At 46.5% G+C, this 12,479-nt stretch overlaps 1 protein-coding gene across 1 annotated transcript in view; it reads left to right on the forward strand.

Annotated features, from left to right (window-relative positions):
- The window catches only part of Dgkg (diacylglycerol kinase gamma), a 198,541-nt gene that overhangs the window by 54,496 nt on the left and 131,566 nt on the right, over window positions 1-12,479 (forward strand). The window contains exons 4-5 of the mRNA XM_059277313.1: window positions 7,527-7,692; window positions 8,237-8,290. Of these exons, the coding sequence (XP_059133296.1) occupies window positions 7,527-7,692; window positions 8,237-8,290 (220 nt within the window). The remainder of the gene's footprint in view (window positions 1-7,526; window positions 7,693-8,236; window positions 8,291-12,479) is intronic.

The following is a 12,479-nucleotide window of genomic DNA, read 5'->3' on the forward strand; positions in this document are numbered from 1 at the left end:
GCCTTCCCAGTGATTGTCATCTTCTTTATCCAACATGTAAAGGCTTCTTTTGTCATGTTTCCTATTTTATTACTCTGCTCTCTTTTCCTTAGTACTTCGCGCCATCTGCATGCTAACTAATTTACTTAATTCATTCTCTGTCTCTCTCACTGTAATATATTTGCTCATTGCTATGTCTCCAGCGCCCAGAAGAGTATTTGGCTCATAGCAAGAATTTGACAAATGTTTTTTGAATGAGTAAATGAATGCAAGGCCTCTTCCTGTTTTCGAGTTCAAGGCATGTAATATTTCTTAGGTATGCAGGCACTGTGCTGGGCTCTTCAGAGGAGCCAGAGATCATGAAGCATAGTGTCTCCCTTCAGGAATTCCCTATTACTGCCAGGGTCAAGTTTGAGTCTCAGTCCTTGAATCACATGGTTTTAGGCTAGCCGCTAACTCTCTGCCATCTCCCTGCAATGTGAGTTTGTATAATATTTCATTGAGTCTTAATCCTCTCATCTGTGGACTGAAGCTAATGAGAATATTAAAACTTTGAGAATAGTAGGTGAGTGAATTAAAAGAAAAAGAATTTTGCAAAATATTGAATATTTTATAGGACATGTTAGTACTTCCCGTCTATATCCCTTCCACAATGCCTTATCCCCTCCTCCCTTTTCCATGCTCCTGGGTCATTTTACAGAGACTTACTGGAGAAAAGTAGCAGCTCAACAAAACTAATATGGAAGAGGCTACCATTTACTAATCCACATTGTCTTTCACTCAACAAACCTGAGCCAAGAAGGCCCTCTCCACTGGCTCCCAGGAACGAATCAGCAGAAAAGGGCTTGGGATAAAACACCGATCACTGGGACTAAAAGCGGGAGGGGGAGTTGGCAGAACAGGAGAGAACACACCACTTCAAAGAGCATTCCCTAGAGAAGCCATGCAGAGCAGCAAAGAACTCACTGCCCCAAACCTCCCACCTCCAACTCCAAAAACAGGGAACAAAGGCTGGCGGGGGGCTGGTAATCAGCCTGTCTGCCTGGGAGCTGATGTGTGGGAGGGGAATAATTTGGTCAGGGCCACCACTGTGATGTGAAGGCCAAGAGGAGCTTTCAGAAGCAGGGAGCTTGTCTATCAAGAGTGTGCAGCCGCCCTCACACCCCTCGGGGTTGGGCCCCTCTCTTTGTATGCCTGGCCCTGCTGCATCCCGGGGGAGCTTTGCCTCTCTCCTATCATTCTCACACCCAGCACATCTGACTTCTGGTAGGTGTGATGCCATGGCATGAGGTTAGAAGCAACAAGGGTTTTGTTTCTCTTGTGCTTGATGGCTTCCCGTTGCTAAAATGTCTTAGTGAGAAAGGAGGTAGCTGCGGACGGGGACGGGTTGCTGGAGAAACTGGAGTGAGAATGGAAATTTGCAGAGGGGCAGGTCTGGTGGTGATGAACATGCCCTTGCCTCCATCACTACGTGATCCTCTAGAGAGATGAAGAGTGGTGACTGCTAGAGAGTGGGCAAAGCCCACCAGAGCCAAAAAAAAAAAGGGGGGGAGTGGTTTAGTGGTGCTCAGACACACTGAGCATAGCTTCTAGCTGGGCAGCATGTGTGGTGACCTTGAGCAGGCTTTAAAGACGTGAGTAATAGCCCTTCCATACCTTGCACCATTGCCTCATGATGGGGCAGAGTAGTTTCTTCAGCTTCTCTCCTCCCTTCTAGACCTGGAGCAGAATTTACAGGCCCTCTTAAAACAGGCTGCAGCAACAGCAATTGCCTGGCAGGTTGCTTCATGGATTTGCAGCTCCGGAGATCACATCAGTGATGAGGGAGGTGATGGGTCCTTCCCAGTGTGCCTCCTAATGGCTGGTGGCCATACTACTCAAGCCCTGCTTACCCAGTCACTCACTTAACACTTGGTAAGCAGTCACTGTTCTCAGACAGTGCTTGCAAGGAACCATCTAACCTATATATCACTTTAAGAGGGACACACAGTCTCTCCTGCTCACTGAACTTGTGGTGCTCAGAGGGAGTGGCTGGGAGCACTGTACTAGCCTAGGGACCTGAGGTAGAAACAGTAACAGACAAGATATCCAAAGATCTGGCTTCGGGGCTAGGACAAGTCACCAAATGTCCTGAGCATCAGTGGCATAAGAAGATCCAGATCCTCTGAGGATTTTCTGATTTGAATGTTCTGTGTTGACTCTCGGCCATTTCCCAGAGGATGCTGGAGTTGAATCATGAATGAGTAGACATTAATATGGTCATCATTACTTTCTAAGATCTCACATCCTGTTCTCATCCTGTGGCATTCAGCACTGCTGATCATGTATTACAGTCATTTCAATACCTTTACCTGTATATACTGAACACTGAATCTATGCCTGACTCAGAGAATGGGCCACTGGTGGCCAGCACTACAGCAGGCCATACCTTTGATGTACCAACTGGGAAGCCAATATGTACTCAAATATCTATCAGGAAATATTTTGGTGAATGGTTCAGGAGACAAAAATGAAATGAGGCATTCTGATTATCATCCAAGAGCTCTGAATCTAGTCTGAGAAAGTGTAGCAACTAGCTGTGTTAATCCAGAACAGCATCCGTGAGTTTCAGGAGGCAGGAACCAGAGTGCAAATTAAAGAAATCTGGGTGCAGGAAATCCCAATGGGTTTCAGGCAGATGTGATACCCAGATTCAGCTTTAAAGCAGCACTAGAATTTTAGCAGTTAAAGAAAGAAGTGGGAGCTGGGTGGTGGTGGCACATGCCTTTAACCCCAGCACTCGGGAGGCCGAGCCAGGCGAATCTCTGTGAGTTCGAGGCCAGCCTGGTCTACAGAGTAAGATCTAGGACAGGCACCAAAACTACACAGAGAAACCCTGTCTCAAAAAAAAAAGAAAGAAAGAAAGGGAAAAGGAAAGAAAAGAAAAGAAAGAAGTGGGTTGTGAGCTTGCTCAGAAAAGAACAAGGGGACTGTAGGGACAGGATGTGTAGCTGCACCTAACAGATAACAAGAGAAAATGGCAGATGGACTGAGAGTTTGAAGTGACTCCACATCTAGGCAGGCCGGAGTGGAATTACAGAGAAGATTCTGAATCCCAAAGGTCCCAGAAAGCGCATCAGTACCCATGATGACTAACTGGACTGTAGGAACATCATTTCTATATTAATACATATTTAAGCTTCTATCTATATCCCCTTGGGTTCCTCCGAGTTTCTGTATGCCTGTTATCTCATATAATACAGGAGATCAGTCATGCATCCGTGCCTCTCAATTCTCCCGTGGGCAATTAGAAGCCATGGAAATTTTTTTAAGTAGGAAATCAATCTTCTCACAGTTGTGCTTTGGGAAAATCAGCCTGACAAGGCTGGGTACCGCAGATGGGAGGAGCACCAGAGGGAAGTGGGAGCAGGGATGCCTTCAAGAGGCATTACAGGGCCTGGAGGGGTGGTCAGCAGTTTAGAGGCTTGTTGCTCTTACAGAGGACCCAGGTTTTATCCCCAGTTTCCACGTGGTGCTTCCCAGCCATCTGTGACTTATAGCTCCAGTTCCAGGAGATCTGATGCCTTCTTATAACCTCCATACATACCAGGCATGCATGTGATGCACACGTGTACACGCAGACAAAACACTCATGCACAAAATATAAGATAAATCTTTTTTTAAAAATTAAGAAATAGAGGCATTGCAATGGTCTGGCTAAAAACATGTGAAACTGAAGTCAGAGTCTGGTGAAGACACAAGGGGAAATGGACCTAGAAAGGGTCTAGGTGTGTCAGGTACTGTAAAAGAACCAATCCTGCAGAATCAAGGGACAAGAACCAGTTCCGGGTCACTGAGAGGTCAAAGCTGAGTTTGGAATATTGGCATTGGCATTAGCAGAAATGGAAGTCAGGAATAGGACCTAACTAAGGAGGATGCCTGAGAGGTTTAGAGGTCTTCTGGACCGGCACTAATTGTTGCGGAAGGTAGCCCTGAAGTTGGAAGAGCATCACATACCTGAGACCAGGGCGGGGATTTGGTTGAGTGGCCTGACCATGACACTCCTGCATGTATCCCCAAAGGACTCCATATCTAACATCAAGGGACTTCCACCCCTCTGCTTGTTGGTGTTACACTATTTATAACAGCCAGAGAATAGAACTAGCCTAAATATCCATCAACAAAAGAATGGATAATGAAAACATGGTGTATATGCACAATAGAATTTTACTTGGCTATAAAGAAAAATGACACTGTGAAATCTCTAGGAAAATGGATGGATCTGGAAAATGGAGAAGTGATCCAAACTTACAAAGACAGTATCACATGGTCTCTCTCATATTCAGATCCAAACTTTAGTGTCTCTGTGTGTGTGAAAATATGGGATTATAGATTGGTTATAGACTATGAAACCAGATCGGAGACCATGAGGGGAGGACAAGAGGTATTGAGAAAGAGCATAGTGGAAAGTGAAAGGAGTCACGTGACATGAGAGCAGAGAGGAGGGAGGGGTGGGAGTGCACAGAGGAAGGATGGGGGATGAGGGGAGAACAGGAGCAAAGAAAAACAATAAAAGCTAATTTTGTTTGAAAGAAGCCAGGTATGGTGGCGCACACCTTCAATCCCAGCACTCCAGAGGCAGAGGCAGGCAGATCTGAGTTCGAGGCCAGCCTGGTCTACTAAGCAAGTTCCAGGACAGTCAGGGCCACAGAGAAACGCTGTCTCAAAAAAAAAAGAAAGGAAGGAAGGAAGATGAAAGAAAAAAAATGTCATAATGAGTGAAACCTAATTTTTACATGCTAATAACAAGTAAACAAATATAGAGAAATTTACTCAGACACAAGCAGCCCAGCCCGCTGCTCTTCTAGACACGAGATGCCTGCTTTGGGGACTTCACACTGGTGGCTTGACACTTCTCAACCGGATCTTCTCCAGTCACCTTTAGCTCTGTTGTTGGTGGTTGTTTGTTTCCCACCACATCCTATTAGAATTTGTTTAGCTAGACCTTTTGTTGTGTTGTGTTTTGTTTTGTGACAAGGTCTCCCTACATAGCCCTGGCTGTCTTGGAACTCACTACATACACCAGGCTGGCCTCAAACTCAAAGATCAGCGGTGTCTGCCTCCCAAGTGCTGGGATTAAAGGTGTGCCCCTCCATGGCCTGCCGCTCAACTTTCTTTTTAATACCTTCTTTTTCAGAAACATTTCATTCTGATCGTTTCCATTTGGTGCTAGCTTAAAACTGTAGTTTAAAGCAGTACTTGTCAGTTAAAATAGTATGAAAAGATAATGCAAAGGAGCTTTTGAAATAAAAGAATGAACAGCAACATCATTAGCAAAGACTCAGTTGAACCAAAATAGGGAATGAGGAGTATCAAAATAAAACCTCAGTGTGGAAAGTAGCTTCAAGAAGAGAGGATCAAATTCCTCAGAGAGCTGAGCTGAGAACCTTAGCGAAGAGACAACCGCACTTGAGACCTCCAGGGAAGCAGGGTCCCAGGCAAGAGGCAGGAACTCAAACAACGTGGAGTTCACGGAGAAAGGAAGGCCAGTGGGGTCTCTGGAGAAACTAAGGGGAAGGGAAGGATTCCCTTGGCATGTGCTTGCAGGTAGAAGACAAGCGAGATGCCATCACAGACACTGAGGGCAGAAGCAAGGGTGGCAGTGGATGGGTGACATCGGAAAGGGGATGAAATGACTCTGTCATTGTGTTCTGGAAAAGAGCAGAAGGGACAGTCTGAGGTAATGATACTGTAGAGACAGAGAGAGACAGCAGAGAAGCAGAGACTTGGGACAGAAAAAGGGCACAGAAAGCAGAAGAGATGTCACTGTAAATGTCAATCAGCCGTGTGCTGGGTCCTTTTCATCTGGAAATTAAATAAATAAATGAGTATAAACGGTCTGTGTCCAGCTGCATCGGGCTTCTTCCACGCTGCAAAAGAGATCCCAAGGACAAGCCCAGGACTTAGCGGAGACTGGTTCTGAGTTCCCAATGGAGCCCACACCTGACTCTACACATTCAAGTCAGCTCCTGACTCTGGGAAGGCTTGCCAAACCCCCAGAACATGAAAGGGGTTAAACGCTATCAGCATTTTCCAGAGAGCACCGAGCAGGTTTCCCGAAAAGGATTCTATTCTCCTGGATGTTACTATTCACAGAGGCCAGCACAGCAGCTCTTGGGGCGGCGCTTCTTCACATGGTTGCCAGGAGCGTCTGTGATTTGATGAGGCGCCAACACCATGAAAGCACACGCCAGAGATGACTCACCGCGAACTGTTGTTGTTATTGTTAGTGGACGTTTGCTGAGGGCGGCAGCTCTTTCTGGCAATGGATGCTCAAAGCCTGGGACCAGATGCCAGGCGGTATCGAGAAAAACACAACAGGGACAGGGTCTAGCTTTTGGCATGCCCCTTGGTTCTACCTTCTGTCCTTAGCTTCCTGCTTTCCTTGATGCCTGAAGCCTTCACAATGGCGTGTTTTGAGATATGGCTGAGCCAAACACACACAATTTCCGTTCATCTTAGGAGCTGTCTAGAGAAGATGAACATTATGAAAGCAGTGTGGGAGGGAGCCTGTTCCTTCTTCCCCAATCTCTCCTACTTTCTGAGATCTGGACTCAAGAATCAGAGAAATCATGATCATCACAAAAGAACCTTTCTTTCCATACTATTTTCTTCTGCATCCTGCTTCATTATCACCAGAATTTCAGAGCAGTGACTGAGTCCAGCTCCGTAGATCCATGACCTTCACATGAGCCTGGACAAAGGCAGATCCCTAGAGCTCACCATTTATGAATCCCACTTTTTATACATGCTGCTGTGAATCCTTTGATAATTTCATACTTACACATAATGTGTTTCGATCGTATTCACCACCTACTCCTCTCACACCGTCCCAACATAAGTGACCTCTTCTGGTTGACAGACCCAGGGTCTGGCTTTGCTGCCCACATACGCATGGGTGTAGGCCCATCCACTGAAGCCTGGTAGAACTACCAGGGACCACACCCTTGATGAAACCTGACTCTTTCCCACAAGTCAACAACTGCCCATAGCTCCTCAGCTAGCAGTGAGGAGGCATAAACCCATCTCCTTTCCATGGTGTAATGTTTGTAACTGGCTTGATCCTATGCAGACCTTGTGCAGACAACCACAACAGCTGAGTAAATGAGCGTAGCCATCCTGTAATGTAGGGAAAGCATTGTTTCACTCGGGTCCATCCGGGTCCATCCCAACATCTGACTCTCACAATCTATTTACCTCTTCTTTCACAGTAGTCTCTGAGCCTTGGAGAGTATATCACCCCTACTTTTAATCCAAATTTAGACCAAACTGTACCCTACTACAAAAGCCTACTCTGTGCCTGATGGTCCAGCCACCGTGTTTTCTGTCTGTGTCCCATCCCCTGTCCCCTGTCCCCATGATTCTCTGTCTCCTCCTGGCCTTTTCGTTCTTGCCCCCACCAACACCTTCACCTCCGTCACTTCCACTTCACCTGCCATCGCCTGCCCCCTTTCCTTCTCCATCCTGTCCCTTCCCTCTATTGACTGCTCTCTTCTTGCCCTTCTCAGCCCATTAGCTATGATGTCTTCAAGCTGTTCATGAGGGCATACCTGGAGGTGGACCTTCCCCAGCCACTGAGCACACACCTCTTCCTGGCCTTCAGCCAGAAGCCCAGACAGGAGACACCTGACCACCCAAAGGAGGGGGCCAGCAGTAGTGAACCCAATATCTCAGGTACAAGGACCAGCTTTTCCCATGGGAGGATGCCGATCAGCTGTAACCCCTGGCCACAGGCACAGGCAGCACACTAGAGGGGAACCTGAGCACAGTAACTTCTGCAAGGAGGAAGTGGGAGGGAGACTGAGAGCCAGGGACTCCTCTCTTTCTAGACCCTCGCAGGAACATGTATCTGGTGAGTCCTTCAGCAAGAGGAATAAAAAGGGGGTGAGTCTGTCACTCGGGGTCAGAGGATAGGATGGGGCAAGAGGAGACACAAACTAACACGTGGTAGAAAAATAAGAGCCTTCCAAGAGGGCTTTAGTCCATGATTAGAGACATTCAGCACACGTCCCAGCTAGAACTACCCAGGGACTGTCAGAGGAAGGGAAGTCATGGCCACTGTCTTACTGGGGTTTCAGAGAGGAGGAGCCAAGCTGATAATAACTGTAGAACACAAACATAACCTACATGAACCAGAGCCCACAGGAAGTTCGCTGCATGCCCCTCTAAGGGTCTGGAGGGCGTGGACTGGCCTTTACATCTTCTTTTTGTTCCCTAGATTATAATGCGGATAATGCTGCCAAAGCAGATGAGGCCTGCGCTCCAGACACTGGTAAGACACTGGACATGAGATTTGGGGGATGTCTTAGTAGGGTTTCTATTGCTGCAAAGAGACACCATGACCATGACAACTCTTATAAAGAAAAACATTTCATTGAGGCTGGCTTACAGTTCAGAGGTTCAGCCCATTATCATCATGGTGAGAACTGTAGACAAATTTCTAAACGCAGAGCCAAATACAGAGGTGCAAGCCATAGAGATCAGAGCGATAGCCACCAACTAACCTTAGCTTACCACCTTGCTGTAACTTCCCAAGAGAGCCTCTTCCTGTCTAACCTGCACCTTTATTGCCTTCCTGTTCTGCCTTCTCATTGGCTCTAAGCCCAGCCACATCACTTCCTCACCACTGCCTGTCTATACAGACCTCTGCGTCTCTATGGTTGGTACTGGGATTAAAGGCTCATGTCACCATGCTTGGCTGTGTCCTTGAACACACAGAGACTCTGCCTGCCATGTGATCAGATTAAGGGTGTGTGCTACCACTGCTCGACTTCTGTTTATGGATGGCTATGACCTCTGATCTCCAGGCAAACTTTATTTATTAACATACAAATAAAATATCACATTTCAGCACAAATAAAATATCACCACAGAGAAGCATGGCAGCATGCAGGCAGACATCATACTGAAGAAGGAGCTGAGAGTTCTATATCTTGATCCACAGGCAGCAGAAGGAGACTGTGTCCCACACTGAGCATAGCTTGAGCATATGAAACCTCCAAGCCTGCCCCTACAATGGCACACTTCCTCCAACAAGGCCACACCTCCTAATAGTGCCACTTCCTGTGAGTCTATGGGGGCCAATCCTATCCAAACCACCACAGGGAAGGAGAAGGAACTAGTTGGCCAGCTGGGTTATTTATCCATGTAATTGATGGATTCTAAGGCTCATTAAAGGTTCTTACCTCCCTTGTCTAGAACAGAGGAGGTCAAGGCTTGGGACAGGTTACAAGGTATTTACTTCTGATAAGTTTCGTGCAAGGGATGAGGAGGAGCCTTCACAGGAGGTGTGGGAGTGGATGGGAGTCTGTGTGGCAAGATCTGGCTCTCAGGCCGAAGTATACCTGATTCCACATTCTACCAATGGACAGCTGGAGTGAGTAGAGCAAGTGTGTAAGCGTATGTCCTGATGGGCCAACAAAGAACGCTCATGAGGGGCTGGAGAGATGACCCAGCAGTTAAGAGCACTAGCTGCTCTTGCAAAGGACTCAGGTTGGAATCCCAGTGCCCGAGTAGCAGTTCACGATAGTCTGTGACTGCCCGATGCCCTCTTCTTGCCTCCGTAGGCACCAGGCATGCAAACGGTGCACAGATATATATGCGGAAAAAACATCCACACACATAAAATTGAACTAAATTTTAATTTTAAAACAGAAATATCCGTGTCATTTTTGAACAAGTTGGAGAGTTTCTAGTAATTGCCAAAAGAAGCCAGTGAAAAATTCATTTTGAAGATCTGTTTTCTAGGTACCTGCTTATTTCATTTTCCTCTGACCTTCGAATTTATACTGCTTCACACAACGGAGCCAAGGAGAGCGTTGTGGGGCTGGGGATTCAATCCAGACTTGTGCAACCTCGAATCTCTGCTCTCTTTCTGCACAGAGTGAGGAAGCCAAGGTGCCAGGCGGTCTGCTCCTTTCAAAGGTGCCTTTTTAGTTAGTCCCTGGTGGAGGTGCTATAGCACCTAGGGTCCATTGACCCACCTCTGGTGCAGCAGATCTGGACTCTTCCCTGACACGTTTATAAGTGAGAAGCCATTTCTGTGTGCTCTTGACAAACCCAGGTACTGGAGGGGGCAACACTCTCCATCCTTGACCTTTGCTTTCATGTCCAATAAACATGTCCTGGTCCCTCCCCATCTGAACTGGACCAGGCAATAGAACATGTTGGTTAAGGATCTGGACCTCATTCCCAGCTGTCAGTACCTAGCAGATAGCTGTGGGCCTGTTTGAGCAGTGTCTGTGTTTTGCTGTCCCCTCTGTAAAACGAGATGATAATGAGTATTGTTATGTGAGTTAAATGGGTTAGCAACTATCCAAAGGCTTAGAATAGTGCCTGGCCCATAGTAAACGTTCAATAATATCAGCAGTTAGTGTTGTGCCACACTCTAGATGAACATTCTCCCCTTAGCTCATTACAGTCAGCCAGACTATTCCTTGAGTCTCAGTCTCCTGGCGGGCCTGACGGGTCTCCTTGGCGTCCTGTTCTGATGGGAAGTCACTTGTGGACTATGCACTTTGCTCTTAGGTTTCAAACACAAAGACTCAGAGAGGCATTCCCTCCAAGGATCTATGCACAGGATCATATTGTTGAAACCATTTATACACACACAAAGGTGAATTCCAGCTCTTGGGATGAGCACTGAGGATAAAGAATGCAGTCCCATCCTATTTTTAAACATGTGTCAGATGAAGTAGGTAAGAGGTACCACAGCTACAAGAGAACAGGAACAATTTCAGAAGAGACCTGGGATGAGAGCCTCTTCAACTGGACATTAGCTATAATCCTGATATTTTTCTTTTTCTTTCCCAAAAGGGACACTAGAAGCATTATGGGGCTTTCAGTATTTGGCAGGATTGGTAAGTTAGTTAGTTGGAGTTTGTCATTGTTTTTAAATTCACTATGGAGCTGGATGCCATGGTGTGTGTGTGTGTGTGTGTGTGTGTGTGTGTGTGTGTGTGTGTGTGTAATAACATAGATGCTAGAAGTCCAACTTCTCAGGAAGCAGAGGTGAGATCACTTGAGTCCATGAGTTCAAGGCCAGACTAAGCCACATGGAGATTTCACCTAAAAAGAAAAGCAAGGGACCACAGAGATGGCTCAGCTGTTAAGAGCACTTGCTGCTCTTCTAGAGGACCTGAGTTCATTTCTACCACCCATATCTGGTGGCTGTAACCTGGCTCCAGGGGATCAGAAGCCAGATCAGGCACACATACTCATGAGCGCATATCCACATACAGACACACACACTATACATAACTGAAAATAATAAATCTTTTTTAAGAGGTAGGAGAGAGTGAGAGGAATAGGAAAGAGGTAGAGGGAGAGGGTGAGAGACCAGAGAGAGGGAGAAGAGAAAATTAACACTACATGGAACTCAGAACATGCTTTGGAAAGAGAAGGCTATTGAGGCAGCTTGTGGAGCTCCAGAAAGCAAGGATGAAGGGAACCGGGGCCTTCCTGATGCCTTTGGTGATAGCTGGAAGGGAAGACTTTTCAAGGTTATTGGCTCACTCACTCCTGCCAAGCACCCCTTCAACTAACTCCACTAGTCCAGGGCCACTGGTGAAATGAGTTGAAGACACAAGCTAGTCCTACATATCATATTACATCTAATATGGAGTAGCAGATCAAATTCTGACAGAAAACCTTCTCCCACAGGGAGGAAAGGGCAAGTTTTTAAACTTCCAGCCCCAAATTCTCACCCAGGCACTTGGAACTTGCAGAGAAACCTTCAGGTTGCATTTCATGTCGTAAGGCCCAAAATTATGTGAACAGCATTTGTGTTGGTGGCTGAGGAAACAGCATCGAAGAAGTCACAGAGGGAGGTCGTGAGACATTTGAGGACAGGTGGACATGGCCCTGCTCACTCACAGTGGCTCTATCATTCTGAGTCTCCAAGAGAAACTTCCACAGAATTCCTCCTGGAGAAGTGATTTGTCATACACCATTTTGTCTGCTTATGGTGAAGAAAAACACCAAGCCGTGTGGGTTAAATCATGAAAAGGCAATTATCTGAGTTGGGGCCCAGGGAGATATTTCATTTTTTTCATATTTTTTTAAACTGGGGATTTAAAAAATAATCCATTTTCTGATAGGTTTCCTTCAATAGATGGATTAATGCCCCTGTTTACAAAAAAAAGAAGAATTAGGACTAGAAAAAGGCTTCACAGGGAGCCCCTTCCTACATGAGGCAAGTCCTGGACTCACTTGTGATCTGGCCATCTCTGGAAAAACGTCAGCCTTTTCCTGTTGTTCAAGTAGACACCGGAAGATGCTAGATTCTGACTGACATGGCCTCCACCAATCATACCTTCCTATGCTCAGATGTAGCACAGCCCACCTCAAGGCATTCCTTCCCAGAGCAGGGCAGAAGAAAGGGTCTTTCACAGAGTGCATGTACTGACCCAAAGCCCTCCAGAGTCACTGACATGTCAGCTCACAATAGGAAAAGGAAGTAT

Source organism: Peromyscus eremicus, chromosome 12 (assembly GCF_949786415.1).
Source record: "Peromyscus eremicus chromosome 12, PerEre_H2_v1, whole genome shotgun sequence".
Lineage (NCBI taxonomy): Eukaryota > Metazoa > Chordata > Mammalia > Rodentia > Cricetidae > Peromyscus > Peromyscus eremicus.